Source organism: Motacilla alba, chromosome 13 (genome assembly GCF_015832195.1).
Source record: "Motacilla alba alba isolate MOTALB_02 chromosome 13, Motacilla_alba_V1.0_pri, whole genome shotgun sequence".
NCBI lineage: Eukaryota > Metazoa > Chordata > Aves > Passeriformes > Motacillidae > Motacilla > Motacilla alba.
The window spans coordinates 14,198,288-14,223,302 of NC_052028.1; the positions used below are offsets into that span (position 1 = coordinate 14,198,288).

General features: G+C 40.4%; 1 protein-coding gene across 8 annotated transcripts in view; it reads right to left on the minus strand.

Annotated features, from left to right (window-relative positions):
• EBF1 (EBF transcription factor 1) overlaps window positions 1-25,015 on the minus strand; it is a 269,155-nt gene that overhangs the window by 24,320 nt on the left and 219,820 nt on the right. For all 8 annotated transcript variants that reach the window (XM_038150157.1, XM_038150152.1, XM_038150156.1 and 5 more), the window contains exon 11: window positions 5,664-5,752. In XM_038150157.1, the coding sequence (XP_038006085.1) occupies window positions 5,664-5,752 (89 nt within the window). The remainder of the gene's footprint in view (window positions 1-5,663; window positions 5,753-25,015) is intronic.

Consider the following 25,015-nt stretch of genomic DNA (forward strand, 5'->3'; position numbering starts at 1 on the left):
AATTAGAAGGTCAGGCAGGGCTGGAAGGGCTGAAATATCACACAACCAATGACTGTAATTACTCTTTTTTTAAGTCTATTAAGTGGTGTTGTTCTATCAAGGCTCAGGGGTATAGGACATGAAGTACAAGATAAAGTAATGTGTATTTATTACTCCCACGGGATCAATTTACTAGATATTTTCAGCTCCATGGAGCAAAATACACAAATGCAGCCTTTGTTACTTTCTTCAAACTGTGTCTTTTTCCTTCAAAACTTGCTCCTCGAAGGGACTGTGTTTACCTGTTTGGTGTCTTCCTGTCATCCTCAGTTAATTGTTGTATTTAAAACCAACAAGGATGAGCGTACAGGAACAGAGAAATGTGGGGATCCCTCCTACAGGATGCTCAAACAAGTGGTTGGAGTCGCTCAGATGGAATGTGCAGACTAGAAAATCCAATCCCAGGCATGATTTTTACCCCAAGGCAAAGCAGAGAGCGGGAGTGGAGAACGGCGCAGAGCTCCTTGTCATCACGTTAGCCCTGATCTATTAAAAGTTTTGTCATAGATTCTAAATTACACCATCTGCTCTAATCATTTGCTGAGTAAATGCTGACCCAGTTATAAAGAAAGCTCAGTGAAATGTGTGTGCACACTGCTGACCTTCAGAAAGGAAAGGGCTCCTTGCCAGCCAGCCCTGTGTGCTGGCTCTGCCCTTCAGCAAGCGGTGCCTCTGTCCCTCTGCTCTCTCCTTTCAGGCTCTGCATATTCCCAGACACCCCTCTGACATCCACCACCCCAAACGGGTGACACTGCACAGCTACCTTGCCGTCTCAGAAGCTTTGAATGCTCTCTTGTCAAATATTTTCCACAGGATAAACAAAATATCAGGCCCCCTAAACAAGCTCCTCAACCAACTGAGTGCAATTTGTTAGGGAACTTTAAAAACCCAGCTGTTGAGCGTTCAATACCAATCTTAACTCTGGTCTCACATTCCTGTAAATTTTACAGTAGAATGTAGAGCTCTCCAAGCACATCCCATGACCTCCTTGCTATACAGATGAACTCCAATAGCACCTCTTTACATGCCCCCCCTTCCTGCCCATACTTAGTATGAAAGTTTTCTAATGATTCTCTTGTTACACTGGATGGGAAAAAAAAAATGTTTTCTTAGCTGAAAATTACTAACTGAGGTTAAAATACAGTGTATGTTGAGTTAGTAGATGGCAGTCCTTTCTGGAATTTCCATTGGGTCTGTCTGAAGCAGCAAACCTGAGCTGCATTGTCTTCATTGCTATTTTAACCTCTGCTAGCAAGCCTGGGCCAACCACCCACATTTAGAGACAACCTTTATTTGCAATATAAACAATACCCATGTCACGATGGATAAAGGGCAGATCTGTGGGATTTCATATGGAAAAAGACAACTGCTTTTGCCAGCCTCTGATTCCTAATAACCACATGTCTTTTATTAGTGTCCTAAACGAGGAGCTGGGCTGTGTCTTGGGGGGGTTTAATGATTGACCAGAGAAAAGGAGCTGAAGGGAAGGAGGATTCTGGTTACCTGTGCTCTCAGCTCAGCAGGGAGTCCCCTGTGCACTAGAGAGAGAAGCTCCACTTTCATCTACATGAAGAGAAACCAGAAGTAAAGGTCCCTTTCAGGAGGGATAAGGGGTCTCCTAGAGAGCACTGAGGGAACAGACTGGGAGGGAGAGGACGTCAGATCACAGAGGGGGTTGGTGCAATGACTCGCTTCTCAAACACAGAGTGAACAATCTTCTGCTTAATCTAAATACAAGTGATGAGTTGTAGGAGTGGTGAAAATGGCAAATAAAATCTAGGAAATTGCATATAAAGAGGAATCGTTGTTATTAAATCATTTAGGATGGATGTGTTTCAAATCTAGCTCACAGCTGAAGCTATTTTACAGCTCTAGCTGTGGAGTTTTAACAAAATTGCAGAATTGCAACGTGTCTGCCAGGGATTTATTTTAAGGATTGCAGGGTAGTTACATGAATGAACCTTAATAGACTCAACATGTTGTTGTGATCTGAACTCTTCAGTGATCTCCACTGCAGTTTATGTGCACAGGAAGCAACAACACGAGTGCATTTGTGTGCACGTGTGCAAACACTCAGATGGAAATGGGGCACACACACGTGCAGGGCTGTTCCCAGCTCCACACAGGCTCCCTACAGACTGCTCCTGCAGGACAATGACAGCATTTCTCAACCTTAGCATCACAGTGTTCCTTTTTTCTTATCCCCAGAGGTCTCTTGTTTCCTCTGATCTGCCTCCTGTCTGTATTAGAAAGGAAAGACTACACTGCCCAGCACACTCCAAGCTGGTACTTGATCTCACTCCAAGCTTTGGGTGCTAATCCCACCATCTCTTGTCTCTCCTCCTGGTGCTTGTGGGTGTGGGGGTGTCTGCAGACATGCGCATCTCCTTCCACTGGCTGCCTTCCCTGACCTGCTCTGGACAAGAAGGGAACAGGATTCTGGCTCAAACTGGCTCCATAGCTCAGCTGCTAACATCAGCTCCCTCCCTGTCTTTTCTCCAGAAACTATATATTGCATTTCTACTTTAAGCACATCAGCTGTCAATCTAGCAGTCCAAAGACCCTCATTTCCAGGTGCTCCCATTCTCCTCACTGTGGGAGGACATTCTCTACTGGAATTTGCCTGTTGAAACACTGGGAAGAAGAAATTATTTTTTTAAATCTGTCCTTTTATTTTTTCTGCCTACTTCCAGCAGATAGATGGAACATTTCAAAAAATTCATCCTGAGCATAAATACTGAGCACTTTTGAAAATACTGGCTCTAAACTTGTGGAGATCAAACTTCTCTAAGAGCCTCAATTGTTTCAGAAATGCTGTTAACTCCTCAGCTCTGGAGAGCAGAGCATGTGCTACCACTCACTTGATGGCCTCAACAATTCTCCTTGACTGCAGGGATAAGTCACAGAGCAGAATGCTCTTGATGCTCCATGGGAAGGGCAGCATGCCCTTATGAACACAAAAACTATAACCACTTCTACTTCTGGAAGGATCTCTAATTCATCAGTAATGTTTCAATGGAATAGTGGCCATGAACCCCAGCAGCAGTTGGAGAAATAGGACTTGTTTTGTTTATTTAATACAAAGGCACAAGCTTTTTCATGAACAGAAAGTAATGATGTGCTGTGAGGGCAAGGGGGGAAGTGGAGGGAAGGATTTGAGAGCTCTGAGCACTGCTCTCCTCTCTTCTGTTTCTCTGGAACATTTGCCCTTTCTGCCCGTGGTTCCACTGTGGGAGCCATATGGCTTCCAACACTCCTCTAAGTAGCCACAGAGAATTGTCTGCAGTGGAACAGTGCCAAAGCCCTTCCTGGTTTAATGACATGGGGAAGAGCACTGTGCAGTGCTCACCAGCACAGGGGCTCACATGTCCTTGATGCTGATCCTGGAGCCAGCAAGTGATGCTGGGAATTGAACCATCAGTGCCTCAAACACAGAAGTCGACATGTGCCAACCCCTGCTGCATTCAGCCTCTGTGCGTGGCATATTAATGAGACTTGAACTTGAGGTCCAACCTTCAAGCTTGCACAGAAGGAATTACCCAAAGACAAAAAAAAGGTCCTCTCAACATCCTGTTTCCCTCTAAGCTTGCACAATGTTACCAGTTTCTTCGCTGAGCTTGTCCAACCCTTAAGAAGTGATCTTTTTTTTTTTTAGGCCATCACATCTTACCTCTGCAGACATAACCACACTTTCTCTTGATTTAAAGATTTGAAAAATTAGTTTAAAAGGTACTCCAAAGAAACACATGAAGCCAAGAGGGTATAGGAGGAGACATGACTGAGTGCTAACCCTCATTCTCATACCCTATCCATAAATACCTGCTAAATTTTGGAGTCAGGATATGGAGCTAGGAGAAGCTTTCTTCCGCCTGCAGGAATGTGTGGTACTAGCCTCAGACCAAATGGGAAAGAGGAGGGTGCTCATCCTGGAGGCTGCATTCCCACATTTCCACACCAGCGCAAAGGGGCATTGCTGGGGACCCCCTCAGTGCCTCAGGAGCCAAAAAGGGGCCCAATTCCTGTTCCATCCAAACCCCTAGCCACATAACTCAATTTGGAATTGCCCAGTTTTATTTTACTTTAATTTCCTGATTTAAATAAAATCTATGGCCAGCTGGAACATTGGGTTTAGGGAAGTTTTGCAGCAGTTCTTTTGGGCCTTGCAAATGCCTGGTGCATAGTGCAGGCTGGCCTCTTATTTTCTGAGAAACTATTTTTCCCCAGAAGCACATTTGGCAGCAGAGGCAGGATAGAGGTGAAATAAAAAGCCCCTACAGAAGGATGCTCTCTTTCTTTGGAAAGGGTTGCACCTCTGGAGGGAAACTTGACAAGCCATGAAAGCTGTGTCCTGCTGCAAGTCTGTCCAAATGTTAGGGAAAGGGACAGCTTGCAGAGGGTGAACAGAGCCAATGGTAAATGTAACTCTCCAGGACAGCATGTTTCTCTGGTGGAAAGAGGGAAGGACAACACATCAGTGACCCCAAAACCACAGCCTGCAGCCTTCCTAGGCAAAGATAAAAGACAGAACAAGCCTGTAAAAGAAGTCACGTACTGACTTTTATTTCTTTCAAGGAATTAAACAAATTAAGTTCCAGTGTTCAGGAAATCTTCTCACCTTTCAAACACTTTAGAAATGCAACTAATCAAAGCCTACAACAATCCCTGATGAAAGCCTGGGGACAGCTCAGGGAGCTACAGAAGAAAGGTCACAAGTATTGCTCAATCACAAAGGCTATACTGGATGTACATTAACTGAGCAATTCATTTGTCTGTGTCTCAGGTCTGCAAATTCACATTTTCTTTTCCACAGGAAGCATTCTGACTCCCCAGCTCACTCAGTAACAGCAGATAAAACATGCAGTGGCAGCTGGCCACATCCAGTGACTCCAGATCATCACCATTGCTCAGAGCTCCTGTGGACACCAGCAACACTGAAATCCCTCACCTCTTACTCCAGTATACCACAAAAGTCACTGCAAATTCTTACAAGGTAGCAAAACCAGATCTGAGTGCAATCCCAGTGTTTTCCCAGTACAAGAAACCTATCTGAACAATGCTATCTTTCCCCCAGCTTTTACTTGACAGAAATCAACAAAAAACCTCACTAATTTTCATGGGAACAAACATCACTTCAGTACACAATGCTCTACTTAAATCAGCAATCCTGAAATAAAACAGTATATAATCATTATTACCCTAAACCAATACATGATGCAGCAGCAGTGGAGCCACATCCAATTAACTTGATTTTATCAATGGTGAAGTTCTCAAAATTACGCTGGCAAAATGCTACTGATACCAAAACCAAAAAGCATCATTATTCCATGAAAACACTGCTCAGGTCCCAAAATGGTAACCAAAAAATACGTTCATTGTTACGTATTTTAGAACATAGAGAAAGATTTGTGTTTAAGAAAGGCAAGAGCTGTTTGAGTTAGCTGTGACTGAGAAGATAACAGAATTCTCCCAAGGCTCCAGTTGCTGATTGGGCTTCCTTGGTCATGCCTCTGTTTTGACTTATCTGGGTTGGGTACCAACATATTCAGAGAGCCTTGCACTTTCAGACAAAAACATGCAGTAACCATCTTTACCATATTTAACAGAACAACAAACTTTGTGCTGACCTTTGGCAAGCGTTCGGGGTCACCGGGGTGCCGGGGGATAACCTTCTGTAACCTTTGGAAACCATAGTCAATGGTGGGTTCGTTCAGAGCTGAAACAACAACAAACAACAGCGTGAGGTGACAAAGGCACAGCAGGGGGCTCAGGTGAAAACGGGCAAAGGCACCACGGGACCATGGCAGGACCACGGCAAAACCCCCTTTGAACTCAGCACTGACTCAAGTCTTGGTCCAAACACTGCTTGAGGTTGTTCCTTTGACTTCCATCCAAACCTTCCCACTTCAGCTCCTCCAGCAAAGCTCCTGGGAGATTTGGGGATGTTGCATACATCTTCCAAACAGGAAGCAATTATTGTCTCTGAAAGGCGCTATGAAATCAATGTGATAAATATTTTACACCCCATGTTTCATGTTGGGTTTTCATATCATGATGAAGGTGATTGGAAGGCAAGAGTAGGTCCTATACCAGTGCCTTTCTTGTTCCAAATTTCATTAGACATTTAATGTGCTCTATGTGCAATGTTCACAAATAATTTTGTTATGAAATACAGGCAATTGTCTTGGCAGAAGTTTTATTTTTTACTCATCGACACTGACTTCAGCAGCTTAGGCTCCCATCAGCACCAAACTGATCCAGGAGACCTGATAATTAAAAATAAAAATCCATCAATGCTTTAACTTCATCTTTCCCTAGTCCTTGTCCGGTAAAATGGAGGTGAGAAGTGGTGAAAGTGGAACACTTTAATCTTCATGAAAATGCTGGTCTGTCTGCATTAATGGAAGCTCTGATTGTGTCAAGCCTTTAAGCACATGCTTATCTGTAAGCACATACTTAAACCCATTTGCTTTCAGCAAAGCAAATTTGAGCATATTATGTTTTTTATATGATTGCCTATAATTACAGGGGACTGCACTGAATGACCTTCTAGCTATATTTCGAGTCATATGATCACTTTAAAACTCAGATGTTAGTGAGACTTCAACATGTGCTTAGAATTTCCTAAGTGCTTTGGTGAACTGGAACAGTCAAGTATTCTCGAGCATCTCTAAACAACAGCACATCTTGACTCTCCCATGCCAATAGAGATGTGGAAATATTCCACAGCAATTTGTTCGAATTTTTTGAGTTAAATGGAAAAAAAATACCAATTTGAATGTGGATTTTTATATTTTCAGCCTTTTTTTTTTTTTTGGGGAGGAAAAAAATCTATCTTTTTAAATTTTTAAGTCACTTTAAAGTTTTTCTTCTCTTGTCTTAGCTTATTAATAGCAAAAAAAAATATTTCTTGCACAAAGTCTTACTAATTTATGAATATATCATACCTTTATGAGGATCTTATTATTAACTTTTTTATGCGGCTAGATTGATGATATTTGAACACTGCAAAAAGATTTATCATTAAACTCCATCCCCCAGCCTCAACATGGCATAACCAGTCCATATTTCCATGTTTTAAGTGAACATTTTTCTATACTCCTAAAGACCTTCATGTTATCATGAAACCAGTATCTAATCCCTGACTTGTTTGTAATTAATCATGGCATTCCATAACAAGCCCACAAAACAATCTATTTAAATTACTGTTACTTTCAAAGCACATTTCTACAGCAGATTGTCCAGCTGGCAAGCAAAGGGTCAAATTTTCATCTCCTCCTGGACCTTTGGCACATCCCATCTCCATAAACAAATCCAGCAATGCTGCTGCAGCCTGAGGCAGAGGAAGGTGATGCTGAGGGAGGCAGACCTACCCAACATGGTGAAACACAAATGTGGGGCTGATGGGACTGCCTGGAGAGGCACATGGTCCATGGTCCAGCAGGACCTCAGCATTCCTCTAACATCAGACAGGAACCTTCTGACCATATCCTGAAATGAGTCTTGCAGTATTATGGTAACACCGAACTAGAAATCGTTCAGGATTTTACTTCCTGAGCTTTTCACTACCCCGAAGGTCATGACATCCCTCCAGTCTCCTTGCTTGTTTGGGTTTTTTTCAGGTATCTCCTTTCATCAAGAATATCTGAATGTGATCTTTTATTTCTATCCAGATCAATATATGGAAGGAATGAGCATAAGGCTTTTTCTTGGTTTGGCCCCTTTCGATTTTGGGATGGTTGGGCCTTTTTCCCCTACATTTCCTTTCACACCCCAGCCCCCATTGACCCCTCTGCTGCATAGTTTTGCAGAAAATATCACAGTTCCTTGGTTTGGAAACCCCTGGTTTCCTTACCTCTGAGTTTACTTACAAGGCTGCTTAGTTTAAACCTTTTTCAAATAAATTAATTATCTGCTATTTATATTTATTGTCAAAAATAGTTGTTCTCTGAGAAGATTAAAAAAAAAAAAACCAACAAAAAACCCCTACAGTTCAAATTTAAATTCCTTTTGCAAATATGTTCAATGATTTTAGTGTGGTTCTGCCAAATGTGTTTCTCCTCTAATTCAGTCTAGTTTATGGCCATTTTCCCTTTAGATCCTTTGGGAAAGTAGTTACTAAATTCTGCAATATTATAAATGGAGGCCAGTTCTGAAATCCCCCCAGAGTTAGCAGTCATTTTCTCATATCTTCCTACACGTTCAACACATTTGAAATCCACAGAGTATTTCCTCTGAGTATTTTCTGAACTAAATGGCCAAAAAAAAATGTTAATTTTATGGTCCAATCTCAGAAGGCATCAAGCATACAGTGAGAGATAGTGAGATAGTGAAAACTTTCTGCTTCAAACAGCTTCAGCTTTATTTTAGTGGTGGGGAGAGGCTGCACACAGCAATCTGCAGGATTGGGTCCTAAAATGCTATTGTTAAATACCACTCATGAGTCTCTAACCCATCAACCTTTCAATCTTACATAAAATTAAAAAAAAAGGGATCTTTAGCTGCCTGGACATCTGACAACAGATTGGACAATTTCAGCCCTCCACTCCTTGTTCATTTACAACCCAAATGTAATTAATAATGTCTCAGTGAAAGAGATCTGTTCACACATTTAACCCCACCCTCAGCATTAAACCTGACCAGTTGTGTGTCAGGAGGTGGAAAAACTCCAAAAAAAAGAGGGAATATTCTCATCTCCAAGCACTGCAGAAGAGCTGCTACAAGGTCAGACATCACCTCCCTGCAAGGCTTTCCTCTGCCCCAGTACATGTGGCTGCTCTCTGCTGCTGAACTCCATCCACAACAAGGCATTTCCCAGTCCTTTAATTCAAATAACAGTTTTCTTTCCATGATTGGAAAAAAAAAGAATCAATCAGAAATACAAACTCTCTATTTGTGTTCTTGACGTCCGTACATTAAAAACAAGCTAACACATATGGTACTTAAAATGCATTCCCATTACCTTATATTTTAAAAGTACCATTGAAAGTACTACTAACTTTAAAAAACTGTACTAAATTCAAATAGGTCCCAAGGCTAATGGAAGCAATTTGTATACCAACCCAAACTGACTGGCCCACTTTTCAAAATACAGGTATGATAATCTTGTGGTTTTAAAAGGACATTTAAATTGAAAGACTGTGAATTTAGTACATAATTATACCAATAGAACCCTTTAACTTGTCAACTTGTAAATCTAAAAGGCTATCAATCATTTCTAAAGAGGAAATAAACCTTAAAATTCTTTGATTGACAGTGCTTATTTTTTATGTGGAAAAAAAAAGGAGTAAAGTGGCCAGAAATCCATTTACAAAAGTACATTGTTTTACATAGGTGAGTAAAAAGCCAATAATTACACCTCCAAAAGACATATAAATCAAGGTAAGTACTTTTCCCTCACTTACATATTTTAAGTTGCAGTAAACTTCAGGTAACTTTTTATTAAAATACTTTTCCAAATGCAAAGCTTATTGAAGCCATTAATAGAGTAGCATTTTCATTTAAGCTAATATAATCATTTTTGCAAATACAAGATTTAAGCCATTTTTCTCCTTCCAAACAATAAACTTTCAGCCTGTCTCTTGTGTGAATTAACTAAAATTACACCCAGGTGTACAAAATCTGTCTATCTATCCTAGTGTATGAGTTAAGGCACAATATTTATTATTCTTACCATTTTATGAATTACTTCTTAAACCCTTGAGGAAGAACTTTCTTTCAAATTAGACTCTAACAGAATAAGCCATGAAGCTCTTTATGCAGCAAGTCTAAAGCCATAACTCATAAAATCTAAGGCTTTTAATCAAGAAAATGCACCATGTCTGTAGAAATAGGGAAGTGTACATTATAGTCATCTTTTCAAAGTCCAACTTACAATTTCAACAAAAATGCTGCTCATGCCTCTGAGAAAAAATGTTTCCATCATAACCATAATTTCAAATTCTGCTCAAATAATTTTAATAACCACATGCAGATAATGCATCGTCTTACAAAGTCTCTCTCTTTTTTTTTTTTACTAGTCAGTGGAGGCCTTTTTTTAATATTTCCCATAATGAATTCCTACTGTGTCAATAAAGCTTTGGTTGTTAATTGAATGACTGTCTGATGTATCTGAGAGAGGAATTTGTTTCTCTGGCCATGCTGCCAACTCCCAGCAGAATGATCGACACTTAATATCAGCAATTAAAAGGACCTGTTCAAATATCAGATGGAATTCGTAGCTTGGGGTAGTGTAGGAGAGCCCTTCACCAAGGAAAACTCATTCAGCAAATGCAGAGAGTAATTGAATTAGACACATTTTAACATTATTATTCAAAGAAAAATAAACACACACTACATAGCAGCATTATGGAAATATTTCAGAATGTAAAACATATCCAGTTAATTTGTTTCCCATGCATTCATGGTTTCATTTACTCCTTTTATTTTTCAGTCCCCGTTTCTTTTTCATTCTGTTTGACCCAAAACCAGTGAGAAAGCAGTACTTAGACCTATGAACTTCCCATCTGCTTTCCAGTGGAGAAGGCTGCAAGGAGAGGGAAGGGACTCTAAGGGTTCAAATAACCCCTCCAAAAAAAGGCTCAAGGCTACAAAAAAAATTGCCTCAGGCCCACAGGTCGGACCGTCCCTGTCTCAGAGGAGAAATCTGGTCTTGATTTTTTTTAAGTGAAACACTCAGGGAAAGGCTGAACATGGGAATTAAATATCCCACAGTGTCTGCTCCTGTGGAGCACCAGGGAGTCACTAAGCAGTGGAATGGAAGATGCTTTAGACTCTTCCTCTGTCTCTTCACAAATTTATTTTGTAAATTTGGCTCTACAGCAAAATTAGGCAGCTGGTGACAGGTCCTGAATTGTAGTGTCAAAGAGGGGGGGCTTTGGGGTCTAGACAGTTGTTCTGGGGTTTTTTCCTGTCCAATGAGAGAAATTGTCAGAATATAAATAGAAGGTGATTCTGTGGCCAAGACACAGAAAGTTTTGTGTCTCAACACCTCACAGCCACAAAAGACTTCTACTGCAAGCCCCTGACCCTAACAAAATAAAACATTGACTGCAGAAGATGGGAATAGGACAGGACAAACCATAATAATGTCAAACTCCAGGTACTAAAATGCCTTGCTAAGGCCCTGCAGTACAGCAGTGCTAGTGGATGGTGCTATAAAGCAACATTTTGACACCAAACCCAACAACTCTCATGCACAGTGGCCTCTTTCTGCCTGCTCTACAAAGACAGCAACAAAAACCCACTTCAAAACCCCATCACCAAATGAGAAAAAGTCCGTTCAGCAAATCTCCCTGCAAAGACTTTTCCTTTGCTAATTAAAGCTCCTTAAATGAAAACATGCAAGCATTTGAGCTATTGGTTGTCGTTGTTGTGAGCTTGTCTTGCTTTTTCTAAAGTTTTCTTTCCACTGACTTTCCCTGGAGGGTTTATTTCCACAAGAAGTGGAAAATGGAAGTGGGTGGGACAGGGAGAGCCTGCACAGAAAAGTTTGGGCTAGAAAGGCCCTTCCAGTGTTCACCCAGAATTTCCTGGTTTTTCTGGTCTTGGTATTTAAACCTGCTCCTGTGCATTGAATTTCCATTTCTAAAATCAAACTGTGACATCATGACATTTTTTTCAAATTAGAAATAGAGATATCCAAAACGTAATTCCTACATTGCCATGTAATGCCCCAACATACAACGAAGAAATGTAGAGCTGAGTCAAATGATAAACCCAGCACAGAGTCCTGAGCTCCCAGTGACTGCTCTTTACTTGAACTAAAGATGCAGTAGGCCAGTGTTGGAGGCAGCTCCTCCATGTTCGTCACTGTTATTACAGACATGATAGATAGAACGACATTTTTTTCCTGAAAACAATTTTTTCCCTTAGGAACTTAGAACCAGGAGCAATTTTCCCAGGAACTTAGAACCAGGAGCAATTCCCTTCTCATCCAACCCACTCTGCAGCCAGTGGAGGTGCTGAAGATGCAAGGAATGCATGTCTTGAGCCCCATATTTTTATGAAAGTTACAGAATGTGATTATGAGATCTGTCTAGCAGGAATTATGTGTTGGTTTCTCCAAACACAACTCTGAAAGTTCACTCATAGCAACCTGCAATCTGGCTTGGGGAGAAAAAAAAAAGTCAAACAATTTGTGAGCTCCACAGTTTCTTCTTCCTCTGACTGCACTGACCTCTTGTCTAATGGGGAGGATTTGGCCTTAAGGGAGTCTGAAACAGAATCCAGTGTCAGGCACTGGAATTTAAACATCCCAATTTCACAACAGGCTGGTGGAATTCACTGGGGATGTGCCTACAGAGGGCCAGAAGGAAATGAATGCATGTTGGTTACTTCGTCTGGCCGTCCAGGTTAATTGATGCAACTTTGGCAGTCATTATAAAAAGGGGATAAACAGCATTTACATGTGAACATTTCCCAGTTTTTCAGACACATTCTGGAGGTGCATGTGAGCAGGCAGCAAAAAATTCAGTGAAAAGGGCTGGTTCTCAATGGCTTGTCCCCACATTGAAATAAATAAATAAATATATGTGCACACATAAACACAAGCACAGAAACGCATCCAAGCCAAGATTTACAATAATGGGTGTGTAAGGCTAGTTATGAGATCTATATTTAGACCTACTTGAAAACATTTTAAAAATAAAGACACTGCATTTATTTTTAAACTGTTGGCTCAGAAACAGATGCAGAGATGTACCATACAGAGCGTGGGAGATGCTAAACTGTCACCTCATGTAACCTTTTCTTTCATTCTGTATTCTGCATATTTTCAACATTTTTTCCTTTGCATGCACTTCTCAAATTCCATAGTGTAGGTGCAGACACCTTTAAAATTGTCCTAGGGATAATTTTGGATAACATACAGGTAGGTTTTTTTTTCTTTTTTCACCCTTCACAAAGTCTTTGGCGTAGGCAGTATTGGAAACCATTGTTGAAACTTGTTTGTATGCAGAAATACCTCCTTTTGAATATTGCCTCTCTCACTTTTAACCTTGTTATTTCTCATCATCTCTTCAGATTATTTAAAAAAAAATATTACCAAGGGATGCATATGTGAAAAACACAGTGTCCTGTGTGAATTCCTATCAGAAGCTTTTTTGCCTAAATTTGGCTGTTTCTCAGAATTGTAGACTCCTGACTTGCAAGCTCACTACGGTCAGAGAAAAAAAAGAATTTTCGTGAGAGAAAATTGGAAAAACACCAGCTATCACATCCAAAATCTCTGAAAATGAGATTCACAGGGAAATACAAGTGGAACTGAATCATAAAAATGAGATGAATTATGCCTAGCTGTAATGAATATTATAGGTGTGGTGCTCTTGGAAGGGGCTGACCTGCTGTGAGGTTTAATTTAGGTCTTTAATCCCTCTCCATAACTAATTTAAAATCCCTTGAGAAAACAGTTTCCACATACCTTTATTTCCAAATATTAGCTTTGACTTGTCTACATAAAATTGCAGCAAGGCTACTCACCCAAAAGCAAAAGGACCATTTTGGCTACACCCCAGATGATGCAGCAAATTGTTTAACATTGAAACAGTTGAGTTTGTTGTTTACTAGTTTGTAACATTTAAATAGAAATGTATAATTTGAGAGCTTTTGGAAGTCTCTGATTTCAGCAGCAGATGTATCACCTGCTTCCATAACTTTCAGGGTTTGGGGGTTTCTTTTCTGCAAAAATGTTGACAATAAATGTTATCAAGGGTAAAAAAAAAAAAAAAAATCATCCCAGCCTGTCTGATAAACATGTTTCCCTGGCCTCACACCCCAGTGAGCACTGTGACACTATACTTTTATCATCTAGCGTGTGCTCAGAATGAGCTTAGAACAGCAATTGCCAGGAATAGGCAGGCGATAAACTGCATTGATTTAACACATCTTGTTTTCAATCATGCTCGGATTTTCTGAGCACGCATTTTTCCTGTACTTCAGCTTGTAGCTTTTATCTGACGAGCTGATCCCTTTTCACTGCAAAATGAAAAGGTCGCACAATAAGACACGGTTTACTGGAACTTGAGCATGCACCAGGGAAAGTATTTTAGATAAATACTGTCAGACATAGTGGAGCTGAATTTCAACAACACAATTGCTAAACAACAATACTTATTACTCTCTAGAACAAGCCTACAAGCAACTTATAGCTTACAGCAGGGGAGATCTCAGAGTTTGGCTCAGTAGTTAAAGAAACCTTATTAAAGCTTGTTTAAAGATGCAGCATTCCTTTTGCCTTACATGCACCTACCATCCCTACCCCAGGACAAGACTAACACCCCCTCAATTCCTATCCTAGCTAATTTATAAATTATGGAAAACCAAACCAATGACTTTTCTTATTCTTTTTTTTTTTTTTTTTTTTTTTTTGGCAGAAAGGTGATTGACTACATGCTTGATTTAATTTAATCAAATGGAGCACTGGGTGCTGGTAAAAAATAAAATTATCCAAATGTGAAAGCAATTTAACTGAAACTAATTCATTAACCAAGGTGAGTCACTGAGGAGGTCAGTAAATAAGCAAGGAGTAATATGGCATGAACCATCCACCAAAGACCAAGGTAAAGTAGGATCAGAAGAATAATCCTAATTCATCTCTCTTCTCCTTCTGAATGATTGCAGTGATTCTGACCAATGCAGGACTGGGAGCAAAATATCCTCATTTTTTTCTATCAGAAATGGTAAGGAAAATTTCCAAGTTATTTTTTACTACACTGATTATACCCAAAAAAAAAGATACCACCTATTCTGCATGGGAGATGCAATACAAAAGGAAGTCTCAAAACTGAAGTTCCTTCCCAACAAACCTCCTCCCTATTTCTCAGCAATGTCAGTGCACAATTGGTGTGAAATATTTATGTTTTCCTTGCTTCTCCTGCATATGCTTATTACTCATTTAGGTCCAGTACAAACTTCATCCTAGATTTGCTTTGTCCAAGATCCTGAACCAGTTTGAAGCAGAACCCTTCTGGCAAATTTTCTGAAACTCCACTGACACTGGCTGGAGTTTAGCTAGATTATATGCATGTGTATACTGCATATACACATCAGATAGCCAAGCTCCAGCTCTAGTCAGAACCATCCATCTTTTGCATATTCCACTCCCATTGTAAGTCTTACAGAAAAAAAAATCATAAATATTATTTAAGTTACATTTTTGAATTATAATTTTAAATAGGCAAGTCACAAGCAAAGGCACTCAAGAAAAGCATAAAGTAAAATCCAACTGTGCATGCAATGCCACCTCACATTTAGCTCCATGAGCCTGACTGCAAGAGAACTCACATGAGCATCGATTTCTCCTTCTCACTTGGCAAGGTTTTTGGGGTGGTTTTTTTTTGCTAGAGGAGTAAGATGAAAATCCATGCTGCATTTTAGGGTTATCTCATGCAGCACAGGCAGAATTCTGATAGGTCTACTCCATTAAATGCTCATAATCCCAGGAATGAAAGTAACTCATTTCTTCCCAGGGTGCCTGTTAACTGAGAAACTCATCTTAATTGAATGCACAGCTCAGTTAAGCATCTTCACACCCGCAGACCATTAGTGCCCCATGGGCAGCTCTGCCAGGCCCTCCCTGCCTGGGGCTCAGCAAAGGAGGGGATGGGATGAGCAAACACCGTCAAGGGCTGCTGCTCCTGACAAAATGAGGGCTCTGGGCTGGACTGGCTTTGGCTAAATTATCAGCATTAGATCACCTTGCCAGTCAATTACAGAGGGATCAACAAATCCTGCAGCTCTGCCTCTAAACATGAGCTCAGCACCCCAGAACACGCCACAGAGAGATCACTGGTCTGGATTCTGCAGCCTCACAGGCAGAAGGGAGGAGGAATCAAAAATAATTGCTTATATCCCTCCCTTCTCATCCTGCCTCTCTTCCACCCTCCCAATTTACCTTCTAGAATATACTCTATAAACCAGGGAAAGTGACTATGGAAATTCAAATATCTGAGGTGCAACCATTGGCCTACAAAGTTGATATCTCAAAAAGAAGCTGTAAAAGGCAAGGAAGTGAGGAACCAGCCTGAAACTCACCGTCCTGTTGTGAAAGTCTCCCAATATTTCATTTACAACAGGAATGAATGATTCTTCAGTGGTCACTGCTGAGTTTGGGATACACAGTAAAACATCTGAGCTGGCTGATGACACTCCAGAGCAGTAACCACGTCCCTGTGGTTACTTGAACTTGATTTGCTTTTTGTCCAGCGTGAACTGGATTGTTTTTTTCCAAAATTGGAAGTATTAAAGTTTCTCTAATTAACACAGAGGTGGAATACACAGATTAAGGATTGTGAAATGATCAGTAAATAGAATGAAAGATTTAAAGTTATGATGGATAACCAGATACCATCACGTAGGTTTAGAATCATGCACTAGTACTTATTTCCTAATTTTCTCGATATTATTGGCAGCCTATAGGAAAATTCAGATCTCAGCTCTGAAGTTATCAATAAAATACCTTCCAAGTAGCTATTTTTTCTTCTACAAAACAAATACCTGCTTTCCATCCAATTCAAAACAAAAGCAAACCTCCTGTAATGGATTACATTATTCTGCACAATTTTTTTCTAGTAGATTTCCTAAGAACTGTTGTCATAAAAAATTGCCACCAAAATCTCTGTGTATTGTATTAATATGCCTCAAAGTTCAATACCAACACAAACAGTATCATCGGGTGATAGAAACAAAGATACTGCAACTGTGACATGAAAAAAGAGTATTCAAACGTTAAAATCTAATTTAGCAATTTGCAAATTGCCTCTCTAAAAGGAGGAATTTAGCATTAATCTTGCTGGAAGTGGCATATTTATCAGGAACTGATTTGCAGCTTTCCAGGCAGTAAGCAATGATATAAATACACTTCTGGGTCCATCAGAACTATGCAAGAGTGAGCTTGAACAGGCAAACTCAGGCAGGCCCTGGGTGTGTGGAGCTGTAAGCACCTGGCTGCCAGAGTTAATTACAAGCACGGAGGATGCACTGATGCTCCTGCTCCAAACCAGCTCCAGCACAACTGCCCCAGGGTATGTCTGCCTCCTGCTCTCCTGGGCAGTGTATCCCAGCTCCAAGGAAGCTTTTCCCTCCTCCCACATGCCCCCTGTGCCCATCCCCTCTGTCAGGACACCCTCCCTCACCAAAGAGGGAAGGGAAGGGACTGCAAAATTGTCCAATATCTTGGGTTTCAGAGAAATCACTTTGGTTTTGCACTGAAAGCCCTGTGTTGATGCTGGACAGATCATGCGTGCCCCTGGGCAGCTGCGTCCACCCCTGCAGAGCCTGGGCACAGCCAGGGGGGCTGACCACACCTTGGAGGTCTCTCAAGAGAGGAGATTCCCACCAGTGGGGTTTTTTCACTGTGTTGACTTTGATTTCTACAGTCTGTGTGGTCTCTTCCCTATCTGAGCATGATACACACTCGGTGGTAAAAATTACCCCTGAAAAATAACTGAAAATAAAAATTTTCAGTTATTGAAAATAAACCTAAATTTTAGCTGATTGAGTAACAAATGGACACTGACAAGGTTCTGTGCATCCTGCTGGAGCAGATGGATCCTCGCTCACCCAAGCTGAAGCTGGGGGAGACCCAGCAATGATATTTAAGTCTAGGACATGCAAACTGGCTGGTACTTTCTCTAAAAAGCAAAGGGAAATGCAATGTCACCTTTTTCTTCCAAACTTTGCTTGTTGCACAAAACAAAAGTGAACGAGCAAAAGAAAAGGAAAAAACTCCCATGGGATTCACCTGCTCTACCTGTCATTTCCTTTTGTTCCCTTTCCTTCTGCAATTCCCTCCACACCAGCAACATAACAGAGTTCCCTTCAAAAACTGCTATTTCAGTACTTTATCACAAATATAAAGTAAAAAGTGAAGTACTGAAACACAAATAAAAGGAAGCTAAATACACCATCTCCTGGGCACCTAGAACAAAACTAGAAAAAAAAAAAACTTTTTCTTAACAGTCAAATATTCTGAAATTAAAAATTTGGAAAGGGAGAGGTGGGACTAATGCAACTCCATTTTAAAGCTCCTTATACTGTGAAATCCCATAATATTCTATAGGCAGCATTCACCATCAGCTAAACTGACCCACTGAACTCTGGCGTGAGTGTCAGATGGCAGAATTTCGTTTCAAGTACTCTTGAAAAAGTACTCAGGGTTGACTTTTATGACATTCAACTACTAAGCATGCAAATCATTATTTATTATCTCTTAGGCTTTCAAATCTCACTGGATTAAAGAACACATTACATGATTTGGTCAGAATTTTTTTCAGCTCTGTATTTTAATCAGATTATGGCTGTGGAGACCTTAAATTTCAGGATATTTGCCCAGCAAAGAAGAAGTCTTTCCACCAGCAAGAATGAAGTCACCCTCTTTGTTGTGAACCTATGCAGTGGTTTTTTTTTTCCCCTCAATATAAGAGCTTTTCCACATTATTTGGCATCATACATTCCCTGTAATTTATAGCAGCCCTGAATTATTTCTCAGTTTCAGAGCTGGGGAGCAAACAGCCACAAAGCCATAAAATTTAGGTACCTATGCCTATTTAAAAATCCCAGCAGGCACCTAAATGAACTTTCAGGACTCTAAATGCAATTAAAATGCTGACTTTAAGTAACAGGGTCAAAATTACAAAGGAAGCCTGAGACTCAAAAGAGGGTTTTCTGCCACTGGAAGAAAAGCTGCTGCTCTCCAGTGCTTGGACCTGCAGTTGGAACTGTCTGAGGCATCAGGAGACATTGAGATCCTTCAATCAGTCAAGTTTTAGTGGACTAAATCTGCAAATAAGCACAAGGGACAAAATTCAAAATTTCTTTCTCTGTGCTGTGCTGGACAAGGGTAGAAGAGTTGCCTGTTGGGTGTAGTTTTTCAGTAGTAAACTGCAGAGGAAAGGAGCTGTCAGTCAATGATAACCTCCCATTCCAAGCACATAGAGCTTTTCAACTTCAAAAGGCACTAATGAGTAAAAATTAGTATCTGCCCATCCTTGTACTATTGCCTTCAAGTAAAATTTATTCTATTTGAAGTTTTTTTTTAGTGTATTTGTATTCTTAATTTATTCCTAGTCATCCTGAAAGCTTTTGGAGACATGTAAGATCACCCTCCAAAAATGACATTCAGTGACTGTCATTAATTTCCCATTTCATAACACGTTTCACAGAGGAAAAGCAGCATTTTCCAACCTGTGGTGTACAAAACTCCTGGACCCCAGAAGTCCTGCAACTGTTTCTTGGTGGCCCATGAAAGGGAGCTAAGAGAGGTGCAAGTCTGTTGTCAGCTGGTTGAAAGCCACTGCACAATTTATTGTTCAAAGGTTTGCATTTGTACTGGAAAATATTTAGGTGTCCACAGCCTTAAAAATGTTGCAGAGACTGCAACATTGGTTTGTTGGCACAAGCTCTCCTCCCACTGGAAGATTTGCTACATACATTGAGGCACCAGCTTGGAAGATTGTGGATATTTTCTGCTGAATGGGGCCCTTGGAGAGGAAATATTTGATTTACTGCAGAGTTCTCATTTCCCTGAATTGCAAATAAAGTGTAATTTGATTAAATGTAAATGAATCCTACAATACTTTTGGTGGCTTGTCTGAAACAATTGATTGTAATGGGCATCCATCATTTGGCTTGATTTTAATTCAGAGACAAAAAAGGCAAAATGAGAAAACTAAAGCAAGTGCCACTAACATTCTAGAGCTGGAGCAGTCGAGATTCCTGGTGTTGGACTGTCATTCCCATTGTTCTCAGAGTAGAGGGGAAATGCAAAAGCAAAAGCAGAAGAATAATGGGAAACACATACATAGAAATAGATCTAGAGGAAAATTCAGCTTTTTCACAACGTGCTCTGTTAAATCAGCTTAAGGAGCACAATTTGTGAAATTTATTTTAACATCAATATTCTGAAATGAATGAGTAAGGAAAATGAATATTGCTCTGTGTTTCTCAGTTAGAAGAAAAGCTTTGTTTATATAGATCACCCAAGTCCTTTTTCACCAAGATAATTTCCAAGTGCATAATACTAACTTCAGCAGTTCTTGTGGTTTGAAATAATAAGAGAAGTGAAATTACTGATACATACAAGCTTGATAAACTTTTGGTGTCACTTTCTTCAAATGTGGAACTACTCCAACCACAGAGATAATAATAGATGACCAGATTGTAACTGCTTTATTGCTTCTTTTTCCTCATAAATTTTAATTTTGGAAAGTTAAGTGAAAAATGTGGTTTCAATTTCCTTCAAATTGCACACAATTGGGTTTTAACAAGAACATAGAAAGAGATGGTACGTTCTTTGGAGTGGATTAGGGAAAGGAGTTTGTGTCTTTGTCTTTCAGCATCATCAGAATAGCAAAGTTCAAAATGCAAGAAAGATGACTGTAAAAAAAAAACAGCTGCACAATGTATTAAGAAAAGCAAGGAGTAATTCTTTACCTAAATAAGATCTGAGCAGTTTAACATGAAAATACCTGCTCTAGCCTTTCTCTCCTCTCTTGTACCAGACTAAAGCTTAGAAGAACTCAGGCTGCAGTGACACGTGTTACAGGAAAGCCTCTAACAAGCAAACTCTGTGTACATAAAATCCTTTACCAGCAGTACCAGAACTGCCTGAATGCTGTGCAAAGCAGCCCAGCTCAGGCCAGATTAAAAAGGATAAATACTGGATAAATACTCTCGTGGAACTACCAAAACAAGAGCAGAAACGAAAGCCAAGAGGAGACAGAGATAATATTGATGTTGCCCAAGAAGCACATGGGGTTCAAATCAGTGTGTGGCTTCACCCACAGCACCCTCACCTCCAACTACAAAACACTGATCAGGGTCTTAAATGGTACTAAAGGTGACCCAGATTCCCTCCAGCAGCAATGGTCCAGGAGAGGTTTTTGAGGTGGAAGATGCTCTGGAGTATGTAAGGGCAGCATCAAGTAAATGTGGAGAGAGGATCCTGTCACTGCTGCCAGCAGAGGAATGAGGGAGATGAACAGGGAGGTGACCCAAGGCAAACCAAACCTATTGGTCAGCACAGCTCTGAAATGGGGGGTGGAGATTAAAATACAACATGGAAAATCCCCTAAATGCCTGCAGTAAGGCAGTCAAAACTGTAAAGACTGTTGGTGAAAATCTTAGAATAATCCCACGAATAATTGTGAATCTTAGAATAATCCCATGAAAATGTGCAGTGGCTGACAATTAGATTCCTAATTTAATCAAGCACTTAAGTAACCTAAAGAGCTTCCTTGACTTCCAAGTTGTTTGGCTGCTTCTATGTAAGGACACTTTTGAATCCTAAAGCATATCAATTGATTTACATCTTTTTAAACAAAAAATACAGTGAAAATTATGTAGTAATGTATGTAAATATAAAGCCTTTATCAGTTTTCTTTAAAATCTTTTAAAAAACTCAGAGCTTATGGAAAAAAATGTAGGAAATAAAAAAGAGAGACACATTTTAATGAATTTTAGGGCAAAAGAAATTTTCATTATCAAAGTGTATGTGAAAAAAATCAATTTCCCTAAGAAAAAAAAAATCTGGCACTGTAACTAGCACTTCAGGGGGAAAAAACTCATCTTCCATAAAAATTCAAATTATCAAATTTGTGAAATCTAAAGGGACAAAAGTTATTAGGGAATTACTGTAGAAATTTGAGAAAATATCTGTGATGAATTTCATGCAGCTTTAGACTTTATTACACAAATCCCTAGGAATTTTCTTTTTTCTGTAAGAAAACTGTGATTGGCCAATAACTGTAAACCTCAAACTGTTTTCTAAAAACACACACGTGTACTGATGAACTGCACTGCTGACACCCCCTGCCATGGTTGTTTCCTGAGTTAGATTTAACACACATTTTCTGTCTGTCCTTATCACCAAAGGGGTATCAGGGACAGCTAAAGATGATACAAAGACTCTATCATCAGAAGGCATGAAAAGACACATAGAAATCTCTACTTTTTATAGAAACAATGGTGGTCTTAAGACTTGATTGGCTTTTAGGAATTTTCTCTCACACTACAGGTGAATTAGGAATAGTATACTCTGGAGAACTCTATCTATAAACAATGGTTACAGAAAGGGAGATTAGAATTGTTTGAATTCTTTTCTTCTAAGTTTCTTACACCTTGTACACGGCTTCCCAGGATTTTCCTGGGACAACTATGTCTCTCTCTGTTCAGAGGATATGTAATTACTACACGTCCTATGACTGGAGTCACCAAAGGCAGAAAAACCCCATAGGCATTGCCCGTGGTTTAAAAAGATGCTACGGCCCCAACACCTCAACTCAGAAGAAAACAATTCTTCCAGTGAATGGAAATGCCTTCCAGAGGCAACAGCAGCACGCCCCCATTGCAATTGTCCCTTCCTGACTGGAGATGCCAAGGGTGCCAGAGAAGAGGGTTTTGTTCACCCCACGTGTCCCCACAGAGCCAGAACACACACCTCACCCATTTATCATCATGCCAGCTCAGCCTGACAAGGATTTTTCCCCCGGGGCTTCTAAACCAGAGATGTTATTTAGGTTACAAAAACAATTGCACGTTTTCTGCTCACCGAGCTGCGAGCATGCAGATGAAAGGGTCTGAAACCTGCCAGGGCTGCAGCCACAGCTCATCCTCAGGCCAGGGAGAGCAGGGATGGAGGGAGAGCTCTGGGAGAGGCATCACGGCCATCAGTGGTTCAACTCCTACTGCAGGGCCCTGCAGTTCACAGAAAGCAATTTCCTTTGCCCTCTGCATCAGCCATAGATTATTTTCTTCCTCTCATTTTTCCTCCCTTCCCCCCATTCCTTGAGCAGAAATGTCTGCTTCACTCTGCCCCCCTTGCTGTACGGATTAAACGGGGGGAAAGGACAAACCCAACAACGCTGAGGATCCAGAGCAAATCCTGCAGATCAATGTTGGCAGAAATTTGCAGGAGGCCTGATCTGTTCAGAACTTGATCATCAGATCTGGCTCCTATTTCTAGATAATGATCATGGGATGCAGTAAGTTTGCAGCATATACAGAGCAGCTTCCTCACAGAGCAGGATGCACCTTTGCCTCCACAAGAGCTAAAACGTTGCCCTCTTACAGGACTTCACTGGGGTTTTTTTGTCTCAAACAATTTCTCCTTAATTATTTCCTTTTTTTTATTTTATTGGTTAGTCTTATCTGTGCTCATTATAAAATTCTCACTGCTAAATTATTTATGCCAAACAATCAGGTGTGGTACCTTTGCAGATGTCAGCAGATAAACAGAAATGCAATGTTGCATGATGGAGTTTAATGCTGCGGAAATGTCGGGGTGCTTATTTTAAAATTCCACTGACCTTTGCTGTCCTATTTTCAACTTTTGCTTATAGCCACAGTGAGGAAACGCTGCAACGAGATCGGCAATTTTTACACGAGGATCCTGAAAGTCAATATTTAAGGGAAGCGTGTTTCCTCAATGACACCATTGCTGATTATGTGCTATCAAGAGGCAGCAAAAAGGCACCATTTATACAGACCACGGGCAGTATGAGACACAGCAAAGAGCAAAACAAGCAAAGCCAAACTCCAGGCTTGCCTCAAGAGGAGCACGGGAGCACGATGCCTGCAAGTTTTAGAGGGGGCTGCTGTGACATTAAGATATTACAGGTTTGTGGTTATTTGGGGGGTTCCTCTCTTTCCCTGCTGGCACTCCAGGCTCTGTGGGACCTGTGTAACAAGGCAATAGTGTCTGGGAAATAATGAGCAGGGGAATGCAGTGCTGTTCTTTCATTGCAGTGTTAGGTGCGATGTTGCACACTAAAGCACCGGATCAATACTTCCAGCAGCAACCCGTTCAATACACCTGAATTATTGCTTCATTTTTCTTCTTATTATAGATGAGTTGTGTTATTATTTTCCCCGAATCGATATTTTACAACCTTTTTTATCCGTTTCTCCATAAATTTTGTGATTACTTTAAACTGGGAATTCCGGTACACTAAATAAGATGCAGTATCTGAGAGGTAGTGAATGTACCAACACGATTTTTTACTCCAGACACTGCTTAAAGGCAGATCCTAATCAATAGCTAAGTAGGAAAATTTTTACGTAAGAAAGTTGGAAGCAGCACCACGCTTACAAAATGAAAATCCAGGTTCCTAGAAAATACTGGCTCCAAAAGAAGGCTATTTGAGAAATCCAGGGAAGGAGAGGCCTGATGGGCACTTTGCGTGGGAAATTTAATTCCAAACAAATATGCTTTTTACTTCCCCTCAGCTAAAGGGCGACCATAATTCACTGAAATTGTTTCTTACAAAGCAGATAATCCTGTGCACCTTAGAGTGATTTAATTAGCTTCCGTAGCTGTCTCCTGCTAAGTGTTTAAAGCATCTGCAAATCAAATCATGTTAACTCATCTGCTGCACCACTTTCTTTGTTCTGTGCATAGGACCTTCCTAATAGCATTAATAGAAGCATGAGTTTCCCTGGAGAGGGGAGTAGCAAAGTGAGTTAATTACATAGTTATTGTAAAATTGTGTACATTATTCCACAGATCACGCTGGGTAAGTATTAAGTTGCTACACAAAAAATAAGGACAATTTTGGATGATCCCAAGGACCAAAATGATACAATTTGAAAGGAAAATGCAGATTCCCACCGGAGCTGGAGGAATTCTGCCAAATTCCTGCATGCAGTCTGCCTGGCCTGGCTGCTCATGGACTGCAGTGCAGGATCCTGGCTCTTCCCTACACTTCAGCTGCAATTTCTATCCTCACATTTACTGCAGGATTACAAGATCGAGCAGTAGGAGGTACAGTAATCTCCATTCAATGTTTTATAACACTTTAAAATTTTTAAAAGGAAAAATAAAAAAAAAATCCCTGGGATTTTCTGCTATAAATTGTACAGATTTCTGCTCAGATCCATTTGGTCTAATTAGGCATCACAGACCCCTCAAGGAGCAAGTCCAGCACGTTCTTGGGATCTGGGCATCAGTACTACAGCGGGGCAAATAATTAACAACAAATTATTC